General features: G+C 45.7%; 1 protein-coding gene across 1 annotated transcript in view; it reads right to left on the bottom strand.

Annotated features, from left to right (window-relative positions):
* Positions 1-4,427: 4,427 nt before the first annotated feature.
* LOC102565149 (substance-P receptor) overlaps positions 4,428-15,125 on the bottom strand; it is a 65,804-nt gene continuing 55,106 nt past the window's right edge. The window contains exons 3-5 of the mRNA XM_006271931.4: positions 12,833-12,983; positions 10,976-11,172; positions 4,428-10,479 (exon numbers count right to left, since the gene is read on the bottom strand). Of these exons, the coding sequence (XP_006271993.2) occupies positions 10,188-10,479; positions 10,976-11,172; positions 12,833-12,983 (640 nt within the window). The 3' untranslated portion in view covers positions 4,428-10,187. The remainder of the gene's footprint in view (positions 10,480-10,975; positions 11,173-12,832; positions 12,984-15,125) is intronic.

The following is a 15,125-nucleotide window of genomic DNA, read 5'->3' as shown; positions in this document are numbered from 1 at the left end:
TGGGCCCAGGCTTTGAGAAAAGTTGAATGTGTTTGGGGGGTGCGGGGGACGACATGTTTGGGGCAGTGTGACTTGGGGATGTCAGGGTGGAAGAGACATGAGTTCCACACCAGGCAAGTCACTTCACCTTTCTGTTGCCTGTCTCTTGTTCTGTTCCTCTTGTCTAGTCAGCCTTGAACACAACAGGCCCCAAATGAGGCTGAGACTCATAAGTAGTATCATAAGACAGCCTTCATCATTGCCTACATGTGATTGATCATGTTTGGTGCCATGTACTTACAATATCTGATCAGTGAACTTATTTAATTGCAAGATTCCTACATACCTCTCATGTCTATTGTACTGAATTTGGTTGTACCATTCTACATGAATTCCTTAGGCTGTACCTGCTTGTGCACAGTCTGTCCAAATTGGGATGTTCTTGAATAAATTCCAGATGTTCTGAGGCACTGCTCGCCAGGGAACTTCAGGATTCAACTCTTCCTGCTCTTACCCTGCCCCTAGCCTCCAACACTGTGCTGCAATGAGAGCTGCTGGTTCTGTGTGCTTTTGCATATCAAGCCTCACCTGCTCTGGATGCTCCCTTCTCCCTGATTCCTTGTGCTGTGATAATTTCAGTGATGCAAGCCAGTAGCAGTCAGGGTGGCTTAACATTTGTGCAGCTAACCCCTGCTTGACAACCAAGCCAGCCACAAAAAAGCAAATTTGTGTGACTGTAAAGAGTGTGTGACTCTTTATCCCCAAATTTGTGTGACTCTTTATCCTCCCCTTGATCCAAATGCAGGGCTTGCTCTTCTAGTGGCTCAGCCTGCAGAATTCCTCAATGAGAGTTTGCAGGGCAGCTGTGACTTACAGTGTCCTAGCAGGTGTTCTGGCCTGGAGAGAGTAGATTCAACACTGTTAATTGATAGCTCACCACCATCCTTGGAACCCATATAAAATGTCTTCAAGCTAAATGATAGGTTGAGCCCAAATCAAGTCTTAACACAATGTGTAGTAGGGGAGGCAGCTGTGTATCGGCTACAATCTGCTCTCTTGAAAGGGCTTATAAAGCATAGGTGAGCTGACACATTTGTCCAACCCCGGGGGAAGGCATAATTCAGGCACAGAGGCATCTTATGCATTTCCTGTACCCGGGGAATTTCCCCCCTGCTGGCAGACTCTGTACAGTGGACTGGTGTCATAACGGGAGTGAAAATCTCTCCAAACTCATGCCTGAGCGCATTCATCTTTGTGTCTAAATATGATGCCTGGGGCTGAGCAGATGACAAATAAGCTGTCATTCCAGGTCCCTTTGGTTCTCAGTCATCTTTTAAGAAGGAGCAACAATGATAAGTGAAATTTGGGCCTCTGCACTCCCGAGGACTGGTCCAGGATGGGGGTTGAAACCCAAATCCCAGTCCTCTATGACTTAGGAAACCCTGAGCTCTGAATGACTCCTGCACTCAAAGAATGGGATTCAGGTTGCCAGCTGCAGAAGGAATAATTCATGAGAGAGATCCTGAAAAGAAAATGAAACAGACAGGTAAATACATTTTTCTGTATTTGAGGAGGTGAGAAAGGGATCGGTTCAAATGAGAGGCAAGGAGACATGGGAACGGGTTCCAAAAGGTAGAGACAGGTTGGCAGAGGAAAGAGGATCACGTTGCAACTTGGCATGGTGAGTCTGGAAATTAATGGGGTCCAAGGACATCCCTTCTCATCTGTCCCAGGCATGCTACACCCAGCTGCTCTCAAAGGAAGGTAAAAGGAGCCCCCACTGCAGGAAGCTGAGGGATGATCTGCTTCTTGGGAAAACCTTCTTTATTTGTTCCTGCCAACCTTTCAGGGTGAGGTCAAATAGGTTTCATGGATACTTTGGCATCCAGGTTGTAGCCGTATTGGTCTAGAGGCATAAGGAATCAGAACTTGTAGTAGAGATGATATCTTTTATTAGACCAGCTAGATTTTTGCAAAAAATAAAGATTAAAAAAAAAATGTACATATTTTCAAAATCTAGCTGGTTCAATAAAAGATATCACCTCTGCCACAAGTTCTGATTCCTCATCGATGCTTTGGGATGCTCCAGGAAATTTGATACAACCGGCATCAACTAGAATCAAATTTCTCAGGGAAAAGCTTTCTGTTTTGTCCAGACAAGTGCATGAATGCTCTTGTCAGCTTCCAGTGCAGTTTGTACTTGCTTGAGGTCTCTGCAGATGGCTCTTGTCCTTTCCCCTGGACAGCTCTTGTAGCATCCCTCCTATTCTACTTGCCTCTCAGGCCTTCGTGGAATTAAGGGTCTGCTTCTCTCTTACCTCTAAGTAGCACAGGAAAGAAGGTTAACAGGTTGCATTGAGATAAGTGGACAGAGAAGGTCTTTGGAAGGTTACGGCTTTATAAGAGAGTTGACAGCAAAACTCATGAAGCCCATAATAAGCAGTTCAGTAAGCACTCCAGAGTGAGTCATTTGATGGAGCGATAAGTCATCAACAAATGCATTATTTAGTATCTTGCAAATATCTGCTTACAGAATGAATTCTCTGAGACCACTCATTGCTGTTGGGGGCTGGATCCAGGTCAATTTACCGTACCCCTAAGGCTTCACCATTATGTAGAATGCTCCAGATTCATTTGGAGAATTGAGTTCCTCTGCCTTAGTCACAGTGTGAGTCAGCTCCAGGGGCTCTGATTTTTCTTCCATTGCCCTTTTGCTTTTTGCAGTCATTCACAGTAAGGCAACAAGGATATAAAATGCTGCCCTGAAAGCCCTGGGGTCCGCAGCCCTTCCCTCTCAGCTCCCCTTGGTCCAAGCAGGGTGCAGCTCTTTGTCTTCCTGTGACTTCTGGCATGCTTCCTGGGTAGCTCTCTACTACTGCCCCTAGGAAGGGGCCACCCACACCAGCTGCCAAACTCTAGGGTCAGTGCTGAGCTCCCAGTTTCCCAAATAATTTAAGCACACCCCTTCCCAAAGTACCACTTTCATGGGTACTCTGGGTTCACAGTTTAACTCTGTAGGGTCACGTGATAGGGGATGCATGGAGCAGACACATGAGGTTCTACAACATATTGCTCTTTACATAGAGGATATGCAGCTCCAGGTGCAAATAATGAGCACACCTGTATGTGTTTCTCTGCCTCTGTTTCCCTCCTGGGACATGCTTTAGCTATGGGCTCCAGGGGTAGCCACGATTCTTCCTCTGCCTGACAGTCTCTGCCCCATACTAAAGCAGCACGTCTTTGCACATGGTCTTCCCTCCACAGTGACGATTCCTCCTGGAATTGCTCACACAAAGTCATTGCATGATGGGAGCACATGGGAGACTTTTGCATAATAAGATAACCTGTAACAATGAGGCTTAGTTAGCGCACGTGTGTATCAGAGACTGGCATCTCGGCAGAGAGGCTAATTGGCTTTGGCTTTGCAACCCTCCTCTAATTAAAGATTGTAAATTACAATGAGCGAGAGATGATCACAAGGAGGTTTGGTTGTTTTGATGCAGTAAGGATATTCTGTTGCTAATGATCTATCTGCCATCTTTGTTTATAAGCATGGGGCTGTTTTTCTCCATCTGCTGTGTCCTGAATGAGACACCCACTTAAACAATCGGGACTTTACTGTCCCATCTGGTTCTGTTTTATGCCTTCATTTCCAAAGTTAAACACTGCTGTCCAAGCATAGATGTGACCCCTCTAGCAAGAGGAGGTTTTAATGTAGATCGGGATGGGGTAAATTGCTACAACCACGCACAGAAAGCGCACATTTCCAAAAGCGCAACCTGAATCAGGCGGTGGTGGGAGCTTGTGCCTCTGCCTTCTCCACCAAAGCTCAATCCCTATTGATGCTATGGGTCATCACATTATTAGACTTGCTGTTTTGGGGCAGTTATGTCTGGTATAAAGGAACAAATTGAATTTTGACATAAACAGATGTCCCACAGCAGTCACCTGCCTAAAGCTAGGCTTGAGCTTAAATTCTTTGCCAAGTGGGGTCCTCTCTAAGCTGGTTAGCACTGCATCAGTACAAATCACTGTGTTGTTATGGGTTATCACCAGACAGCAGGATCTGACTCAGCCCTCCAGCCAGAAGAAAGGTGCTAGTAAGTACTCTCCAAGGGCTGCTCTGCAAGGTGGGATATTGCATTCAGTGAAACATTGATCTGTTGTAATATGGTGGTTCCCCTGGGACCTTTCACACCAACTTTCTACAGGCTCCAATGAGCCATGACATGTGTCCTTCTATGCTTGCTTACACCATGGGGACTGCAGGCCCTCCAGAGGTAATTCTTATCCGTTGTGCATCGAGGTTTCAACGTTCTGCGATAGCACCATCCTCCAATGGAAAACCCTTCCTCCTCCCCCATCCTACCCACATCTCCACCCCAATTCTACATTTGGGTTGTGTCGGCCACCCCCACAGATGCTGCAGGCAGTACACAACACAGGCATGACGAAATAAACATTTATTGTGAAAATTTGTTCTGATGTAACAGGAAACCAAATCACCAATTGTAGATTTGTTCTCTTACATAGAGCTACTACAGGGGCCATTTCATATAATGCTGTTATAATTAACTGGACCATGAATGAAACATCACAAGCTATTTGTACATCACGCAGTGATTTTTATTTCCCTAAGTGTATCGTATTATACAGAATTAGATTCACTTTGTCTGGGATGTAGAGCTTATGGCTAGGGAAAGCTAAGTTTGATTTCTTTTATCTTTCTCCAGCTGTTGCTGAGATTTTATTGTCCTCTTCCTCAGGGTATGGTGAGCTGTAACCAGGGGGTTTTAAGCTGCCACACGACTGGCTCAGCCCTCCATGAGCATGGCATTTTGGATGGTTAAAATATTGGGCTGTGGACAAGGGGACTGACAAGGTGATAAACCTCTATGAGCCCTGGGATCTGACACATTTTGTGCTGGGTATATATGTGAGTATTAAGGGGAATTACAAGTATCAGATTAAAACACTTGAATCTGGAAGCCTCTTCTTGTGAATCAGAAAAAGAATTGCAACTCTCAGAGTATAGTCATGAAGCCAACCGTACTTTGTGAATCCTGAAGGATTCTCCCACAGAGAAGAAGCAATCCCACTTTCCCAGCCAAGGGCATCTGGGGTAACTTGTCGAGAGCCACTGGGCTTTTTTTCTACATTACTTAAACATCATAAACTGCAGACGCTCATCTTTCCTAGAGGAACGTAGTAAATCGAGACTGCTTCATAGGGGCTGGTCTTTCCCCTCTTGAGCTAAGCAGCTTCTCTTGGGAACACTGATGGGATTCTAATACAAGCCTGGGAGCAATTATTAAAGATGTGGGAAGCTGGACATTGTAGGTGGAGTCCCTGCTTAGCAGCTAGAGTGAACTGTCTTTCCTTGCATGGGTTGCAAGTGAGGGCAGTTTCTCCTGTCTGCAAAAATGTCTTCTTTCCTGGGAAATAGGATAGAGTGTGCCCTGTTCCTTCCTGCTCTATTTCTACTATTTATTTGTACATGCTTGGGCAGGCTTACACACAGTAAACTTGGTATTTTTGCCTCTCCTAAGCTATCAGGAAGAAGAGGTTAAAAGCTCCAATTTCATGCAGAACAATAGAACATCAGCTTTCTACACCTTGGTTTCGTTGGCTTTTGTGTAGGGAGTAGGACCAGGGGTTTGATGGATCTCTGAAACCACCAGAGCTAGTTGGTGCATAGCGGTTTGGCTCAGCTCTGCAGATGCAAAGTCTGATGCTCTGAGACAAAGCCTTGGCATTGTAAAGACAGTGTCTTTGCTGCCCCTAGATATTGTGCTTCCAGTGTCTGCTTTCTCATGGAGAAAAAACAGGGACTGGTGAAGTAGTGCACCCTGTCTGAGCCTAGGGTCATCATCTGCCTCAGGGCACTGGCAAGGACAGACCAGGGTCAAGAGGCAGGTTCTACCTATTTGCAGCAACATATCTGAATACCAGCCTCCTAGGGGAAAGCTGGTTCCTGGAAGAGACGGGACACATCCTACCAGTCCGCACAAGGGAGATTGTTTTAGATCTCAGCTTCAGCTTTGGCACATTTAGATATGGAGATCTGGCTTGGCTCAAAAGGAGCTTCTTGTGAGGAGGAAGAGAAAGAAAGACCCACCAGTGTCTTGGGGTCATTAGCAGCAGAGTTTTGCATTGGTGCCGTGTCTACTTGAATCTTAAGGTTATGTGGAAGCAGAAAAAAATACGACATTGATTCTGGCACTTCAGCAGTGAATGCAGCAGTAAATATACTGCTATGGATTGTACTTGGGCATCTCTTCCGTGCCAGAAGAGCACTGGCAGCTCCCGGTAATGTCAGTGGGAGTCATGCCTGTGGTATAATGGAGACAGACCTCTGCTGTGATTATCTCAGAACATTAGTATTCTGCATTGTAAAAAGTCAGGAAAGATGAAAAGAAATCATCATGTTCTGCAATTGGATTTCTGGTCAGAGAACTGAAAATAAACCTGAGAAGAGGCTTAATGAAATTCACAGAGCCCAAGGTCTCTGTTACAGCTCTCATTTGACAGGAACAATGTAATATCATTTTGACTAGACTTACAATTTGCTTGTGGGTGTTTTTATTCCCTCCCCCTCCCCATGTTTCTTTCCTGAGCTCTTTAATCAGCATTGAGGGCTTGCAGGCAGAGATCGTGGCTGCACAGCACAGCAAGTCACCAGAACTAGGTTACTTGTCTGAGACTCCTGTACCCATCCGGCACATGGGCCCGCGCCAAAAGTCCATCTCCAAACTTGGCTCCAGACCCTCATATCCTGAAAACAGTCTGTCTCTGCAACAGGTGGAAACCACCCACCTCATTCCAGTGACCTGGCTCTTCAGGGAAGTTGGATGTGGCACCATCTCTAGTGTGCAGCCCTGAACAGCTTGCACAGAACAGCTTGTGTTTCTTAACCTTGGCTTCATCTAAGAGGAAGGAGCACATATTTTTAATGCTTTTTTCCTTGGAAGTGTTCCCTTAATTGGGCCACATTCCCAATCAACTGGGCCACATCAAGGGAGTTGCTGCAAAGGCTCCACTGAAGTCATTATCATTATACCTATTTAAATTCATTGGGAATCTGGCTCACTTGTGTAAAAAGGCAGAACCATGTTTAGGGCTAACGAGCTGGCACTTGCATGATAGATAGTGCTTTAAGATGCAGACTCTGCAAGTATCATGCTATTGACATGCATGTTATTAAGAACAGCTCTCCCTCCCCCAACTTTCTAAACAATTCGAGACACTTTGTAAACACTGAGAGCATACAGATGCCAGTGACTGTGTGCCCCGGAGCTTAAATTTCACAACGGAAAGTGGTAACGTTTCCTATTACTACCTCGCTGCAAGCTATTACTTGAAGTAAAAACACTTAGGTATGAAGAGCATTAGCTGGAAGTTTGGACAATATGTATAAGAAATATTTCATGTGACAAGCTCTGGCAACCTCATTGCTGTTCCCCATGCATGTCTGTGGGATTCTCCCACATTACGAGTTAAAGGTTGCTAGGAAAGTTACTATAAGTCAGCCACTGGTCTTGTTCTCACCAGTATGACACAATGGGGCTGCACATGCAAGTCAGTCTTCGGCTCAGAGCTGGCATCAAGATTCAGTTGTGCTTTGTGGCACCTTCTTAACGTATTGGCAGTACAGCTCCAGGATGCTTGGCTGAAGGGTTGTTAGACAACCTCCCCCACAATTAAAATAATTTGTTACAATACAGTCCAAGGTTAGAGCAAGCACCCAGCACAGTGCATTCACTAGGAGCTCATTAAGGCATTTCAGTTTACCAGGCGTATGCTGTCTTTTGGCTACTAGAGCGCTGTGTGGCAGTTCGATGGTGTGGTGGGAGGACTGTGCTGTCAGGTGGGGCTGAAGTCTGCATGTAGGAAATCCTCACCTACATCCATGACCTTTCCAATTCCCCATGTCAAAGATGTCAGTAGACAGTGGCTTGACGGATGCAGTGGCAGCAAGGGAACAGGATAAAGAAGATGAGAGATCTTCTTGAGAATGGGAGAAGTGGGCCATTTATGGGTGGTTATAATGGTTGCAAGTGTTATGTGTGAAGGGTAGCACCCTGTAACCCTACGAAGTCACGGCTATAAAGAACGACATGGCCCTGGCCCCATGTAGTGTCCAGAAGACTGCTTCTGAGTGATGGAGTTGGGTAGAACATAGACTAAAAGGGTACAAGGAGGCTCTTGCCAGCTGCACCTAGAGGCAGTAATGCTCTGACTAGAGAAATCTGTGGGTTCAGAAAATTTCTCTGGGCATTCCTATTTACATAGGAGTATTTCTGTCTAGAAAAATTATTCAAGTTGGGGATTGATATAGCAGCTATATCCTTTGGCAGCCACTTCACAGGCTGAATAGTAAAGAACCTGACCAACTGATGGCTGATTTAACACCTTACATTTCAGTGGGTGAACAGGGGTACACACAGAGCTCCCCTAGTCCATATCTAAATCACTGTACTCCTGTGTATAGCATTACAGTTTCTTATAGTGACCAGCATTTTACAAGCTGCAAATAATATTATTGCTGCTTCATGCACCCAAGGTTTATAATAGGTCTAATGCAAACTTGATAATCAACATTAGATCTTGATAATAATGTAACATTTGAGCTGAGGTTTTATCCCGTGGAAAACTCTGACATCCTGAAATGTGTTTTCCCTCCAACTGGAACCGAAAATTTAATTTTCATGTAAGAGAAATTTAAAAACCTAACCTGAAACACAACCATTTCACTGCAATACTGGAAATGATCTCAATCAAGGTGAAACTGTATAATATAAATATACAAAAATATGAAATATAGATCTGTAATAAATGTAATAGTATAAACACCAAAAAAAGGATAGAGCCAAAAAGAAGAATTTTTACCGGATTGAAACAAAACAAGGAAGTTAAAATGATATGTTTAGACACTTGGCTGTCAGAAGTGTCATAGAAACTGATGCATACTCACAAAACATTTAGATTTTTTTGACAAAACTGCAGTTTCCGGTAGAAACGGTTCTGTCTACAACTGCTAAGTAATTTTAGCTAGTATGTGATAACCTTGTGAAACAAATGCTTCTGTATATTTTTGACTCCCCCTTCTCCTAATACTCTTCAAATCACACTCACAATATATCACTGCCTTGAGGAAAAATCCTTTAGGAAAAGGCCAAAAAACCCTGCATGTTTGTTGGACACCGTTACTGACTGCCTTGAGAAAAATAGGAGGCATGTTATTTGCCAGGCTTCTGTTCAATTGGCAAACCATGTTTTGTGACAGTGGTTGCTCCCTCTTTTTGCATTCTGGTATCCATTTTTAATTAAACATATTGGGCCCTGGAACAAATAACCCAGAAATTTTGCATTGTGCATGGGGAGCCTAGCAGATGGAGGATGCAATCAAAAGTTGAACTGAAGTTCTCAGATCTAGGAACAGAAGTGGCTAAACAGGCTGAGTGCAGGGTGGTGTCCTACAGGAGTCCTGATTTTTCACTACAGGATCTGTTCTAGATTACACTAAGCTAAATCCAGAACAGGGCAAGGAGCAGGAGAGAGTGACAATAAGGCATGGCCTTATTAATTAAGAAGATTTTTTTCCAACTATTTGAGTTGGCCTAATACAAGATATTGGATTTACCCAAAGAACCTTGTCTGCAACATCTGCTCGGTAAGCAAGGAGATGGATGCTAACTTTGCATTTACTCCTGAATTACAGCCTGCCTGACTGTGCCCTCTTGATAGCGTTCCTCTGTCTTATTCCTGAGCTTCCAGCACAGAGCATGGGAGTAGGTAGGTTCATCAACAAAGATGGGAAGAGGCTGGGGAAATGCCAACACTGCATTTCACATTCAAGGGCATAGCAGGACCAGGAATGACGATTCTAGGACAACTTTCTAATAGGTTTGGCCTTCCTTTTCCCTGCCCTTCTGTCATGCTGAACCATAAATGAGAAGTCATATTCACTCAGTGTCATTAGTGAAGCATCAAGTACAGCAAACACCTGCACAATACCACAAAGAGGGCAGAGGGGTTGTCACATTTTGTCAGACAGAAGGGGTGAGCAGCAGCAACTGTCACGGCAAAGCTGCAGCATCTTGGGCAGGAAGAGGCAGATGTGAGGGCACCTGGATACACATTGAATGGAGGCCAGGGGGCATGGTAGGAGGCTGGGTGTTGTGGCTGTGGCTTGCTAGGTGGCAGCTTTAGGAAAGGGTGTTGGAATAGAAGCTCAGGCTCTCAGAGACTGTCTTAGAGTCACTGCGGGAGGAGCCATTGGACGTCATGTCCACAGAGAGGCGCTTCCCTTTGTTGCTGTCTTCAAGTTCCTCCTCGGTGTTGCCAATGACTGAGGACACAGTGGTCTCCATGCGGCTGACTTTGTACATGCTGCTCTGGGTCTGGAGGTACTTGGCAGACTTCATTTCCAGCCCCTCATATTCACTGCTACTGATGAAAGGGCACCACCGGAAAGCATGCTTGAAGCCAACGCGAAACCTGAGTGGGGTAGAGCAGAATCAGTGCAGGGGGAAGGACGCCAATGTGGGAACAAAGACAACATTTCAGGCTGACCCGCCACACCACCATGGTCATATGTTCCAGCTGCTAGACTGTGAAGCAGAGCTCTGCTCCCAGCCCTGCTACCAACTTGCTGCATGACCTTAGTCAAGTCACTTCTCCCCCTGCCCATCAGCTTCCTCGTCCATAAAATGAGAATGGCAAGGCTTCTTTTCTTTTGAATAGTACTTGAAATCTATAGCTGGCAAGAGCTGGGTTGGAGCAGAGTTCCTAATTTAATGCACACTCTGCAGAAAAACCCAGATGCCTTCAGCAGTGTTCTCAACTGCTACCCTTGAGCTGTTGCTTCCACCCTAAGCTGCACCTGCTGTAACTAACCTGCCTTTCCACCTCTTCCCAGCCACATCCCAGCCATCCATCACCTCTGCATTGTGCTCTGAAACACAGCTGCTGGGTGGCAATGGTCAAAACTCACCTGTCATTAAGGCAGCAGTAGATAATGGGGTTGTACATGGTCGAACTCATGGCCAGCCACATAATTGCTAAGTAGACCTGCTGTATAAATGTCTGCATGTACCAGTGGGGGTTAAAATACTGCAGGAGGAAATAGACGTGGTAGGGGAGCCAACAGATCGCAAAGGTGCACACCACAATGATCATCATCTTCACCACCTGTGGGAGGATGAAAGGCCATTAAATCAGCCTCCAAATTCCTTGTGAGCTTGGGGGGAAAACATATGTACTGGAAAAGAAACCTGTGTGGATGAATACAGGAGAAGGTAGGGCAGTGGCAACACGTAGGGGGTGCACGGGGGTGCACATGCACCTCCTGGTGCACCCCGTGACCGGCCGCGCTCACTGCTTAGGTGATGGGAAGGCGGGTAGGCAGGAGTGTCAGTGCCCCCCCTGCAAGCGCCGGCTGATCGCTGCAGCCGCTCCCAGAAGTGGCTGCAGCAATTGGCCGTCACAGGATCAGCTGTGGAGGGACCCCTTCCCCTGGTCAGCAGCACTGGCCATGGGGGGACTCCCCCTGGTCAGCAGGACTGGTCACAGGGGGGACACGTGCCCCTCCTGACTAAGGCAGTACCAGTCACCCATGAGGTCGACTTCTTGGTAATTTATATCCTTTTAAGCACATAAAGCAGATGTAGATGCATAAACCTTTTTAGGATTTATCATGGGACAATGGACATGGATGTCTCAATGATAGCACTTTGCTCTGGGATAAAATGGTTTATCCTAGGACATGTGCAACATCTGTTTGTAGCCCTTTTGGATAGGGACAGAAATTACACATAAACCAGTATAAGTTTTCAAAACAGCTGCGGCCGGTTTAAGATAAACCTCGATGGATGTCGTATCAGACTTAACTGATTTAGGTTTATTGAACTTCTGTCCCAGATCCCCTCCAGATTCAAGTTACCTTAGTCCCTCAGCATCCCAGGATGTTTTGCACCTCCCCTGAAAACCCCACCTTTCAGGGTGGGCGGGCTAGACCTGGCCCAAGCTGTCTTCTCCAGCTGAGCAGGGAGGTGTGCTCTACAGCCCCCAAACTTCTGGCCTGGGCCACTGCTGGCATGTGGCTGCGTTTCTGCGTTCAATCAAAAGTGAATGCCTGTTCACTTGCTTATTGGTTCAATCTGTGCAGCTTAAACTAACCTACAAAGATTGAATCGATTCAGCCTCAGGCTTTTTGACTGTGTGTACTTAGCCCCAGCATTCAACCCTGCCCTGGAAGGCTGCTTCTAGGAGTAGGTTATTGCTGCCTCCTCCATTTAACCTTGGTCTTTCTATGGTGACTGTCACTAAGGGATCCCAGTCATTGCTCATACAGGTTTTGTACTGCTTTCTAGTAGGTACTAGATGGAACCAAAGTAATTTAACACCCCACCACCCTCTGCCAACCAGTATTAATGCTTTTTGGCCATGAGGGCTGGATTGGAAGTTATAGCTTTACAGTTGAGTAGTCCCATTTGTGGTCATCTGAGGTGTCCAGTCTCACCAAAAAACTGTTAAAAAAAATGCCAACCTGTTTAAAAATTCCCTTCCCTCCTGAGTGTTTTGTGCTTCCTGTTCTCTTTTCTTGGCCTGATTTGTCTGAAGTGCTCATTTTTCAAAAGTCTTGCTGCTTTTGAAAATCAAGACCCTGGTGGTGTATCCAACTGCACTCCCAAGAAATCAAACTCTGGCTACTTTTGAAAAGCAATCAGGTTCTGTTCTGTTTGAAGAATTGTTCTCCGAATAGCTGGTCACCCAGAGTTCATTCAGGCTGAATTGCTCTGTGTTTCCTCCCCGGTATAGCTCCATCCTACAGCAGAGGAAGGCTGCTTACCTTCCGTTTAGCTGTCACTTGCTCGTGGTAGCGGTCAGAAGAATCGCCTGGTATCTCACTAGCCCAGAGGGTGATGCCAACCACTGTGTAGGCAAATCCGATGACCAGAAGTGGCAGGAAGTAGATCAGCACAGTCACGCAGAAGTGATACCTGGAAGTTGTAACATGGAAGGCAGCTGAAAATCAGGCTGGATTTCAAGTTTAAGCATTTAATTCCCTGGCACAGAAAACTGAAAAATGCTTAGGTCTAGTTTCACCTGCCCATTCATGTTTCCTGCACTTGTAGTATCTTTTCATACAGCTAAGAATGAAGACTGGGATTTTCAGAGAGGCCAAGGTGAATTATAAACCCAATTTCGGGTGAAATTAAATGCCTCTTTGAAAATCTCAGCCACAACATTGCTGGAGTAGGGACTGCCTTTTCACCAAACTCGAGCAGCACCAAGCACAAAAGATCCCTTAGCTCTGAAAGGAGTCATGAAATACCCCCTTCTCTTCAAACCACTTCTTTTTTGCGCAGTCTAGTCATTTCCAAGCCTCCACGGCAGACAGTCTTTAGACATCCTCACGTCTTGTTTTGTTATGGCATCCTCCTGAGCTTTGCTTTGCTAAGCAGTGAAACATGTGCGTCTGGGCTATTTCTACACCTGATGCTCCCTCATGCCATCGTGTTACTGGCTGAAGAAACACCCTATTATCGCTCCTAACATTCCCTACAAATAAAGTGCTTTCTGCCCTAGCGAGCAATCAATCAACTATTTCAGTGTCTGATGGGAACCTACATCGAGTCAATTGGAATAAGGCGCTCTCCAGAAAGATCGATCTCGGCTTCTCATAACATTAACATCCTCACCCTAGAAGTGTTAAGCCTGGCATCCTTTTATCCCTCTGTGTGAGCTGGACCTCTTCTGTTTCTGCCTTCTGTTCCATGGAGGGGAGCAACATTATGCTCCTTGCTGTACTGAATGGCCCTGTTTCAAAGGATTGAATAAATCCTCAGTGGCAGAAGATTTAATTAAAGAATGGCATTATCCAGAGGGTCTGAGCCATTCAGAAGCACCGTCCCAGATCTTCAAAGCTGTATAGGCCCCCAATTCCCAATCATATCCATGAATGAAGGCATGTAAGATGGTTTGAGGACGCAGGCTAGTTCAGGCTGTATGTCACCAGAGAAGGTGAAATAAACCTGACAGGCTAAATCTACTGTCCCAATCTTAGTAGGACTCACCCTGATGCTTTGAACAGAATATATATACTCTTCTCAGTGGTGGTAGATGACAAAACAAGAAGCAAAGGACTCAAGTTGCAGCAAGGGAGGTTTAGGTTGGGTATTATGAAAAATGTTATTACTAGGAGGGTGATGAAGCACTGAAACAGGTTACCCAAAAAGGTGGTGAAATCTCCATCCTTGGAGGTTTTTAAGGCTCAGCGTGACAAAACCCTGGCTGGAATGATCTAATTGGGGATGGTCCAGCTTTGAGCAGGGGGTTGGATTAGGTGTGAACTACTGAGGTCCTTTCCAACCCAAATTTTCTATGATTCTATATCTGCCTTAATCTCCAGAGCTAACCAAGCTCCTTTCCCCAGGTCTGATTCACACGCATAATTGAGAAGGGGAGCTGCTGTGTGCTAATATTGACAGCTGACTGCGTGAGTTGGTAAAGGTCTGGTTCTGGGTGAATATCTGGGTGTGGAGACTGCTCCGACAGTGGGTATCATTCTGCTCTCGTGTGCAGCAGCCAGATTATATAGACTTACTCCCAGTTTGCACTGTTGCAAATGTGAGGCACGGCATTTGGAAAGAGGGATAATGTGGCAGGACAGCTTGGGAGAAGTAGTCCTCACTGTTTGAATGATGCAGTGAGACAGGCACTGTGAGGCAGCTGAGTTTCTCATTTTTCCCACCTGAAGGACAAAGCTGCTCAATACTCACTAGAGATGAAGACAGCACAGATGGCTTGTGAAGTCCCAGAGCAGAGAAAAGATTGCTGAAGAGCCAGGCAGCGGGGAAGAAGCCTTCACCACTAGCCCCTCTTACTTTGGGTGGGGCTCGAGGAGGGACAAAAAGGTGTGGTAGTTATATCATTCTCCTAGTAACTAGAATTACTTGCATTTAACCTTCAGCTCAGGTTCTGATTCACTGCACGTCCACGACCTCCAAAGCCACCATTTTCAATGACAAGCACAGCTGTCATATCTGAACATGAGGGCCAGAGTGTTTCTAGATGTGCACTCAAAATTCACAGCCACTTCTGCCTTTTTGCCCTCTGATGGCACGTTCAGACAAGCACGC

The sequence above is a fragment of the Alligator mississippiensis genome, chromosome 7 (genome assembly GCF_030867095.1).
Source record: "Alligator mississippiensis isolate rAllMis1 chromosome 7, rAllMis1, whole genome shotgun sequence".
NCBI lineage: Eukaryota > Metazoa > Chordata > Crocodylia > Alligatoridae > Alligator > Alligator mississippiensis.
Note: the sequence above shows the minus strand (reverse complement) of the source record. Positions and strands in the feature narration are given on the sequence as shown.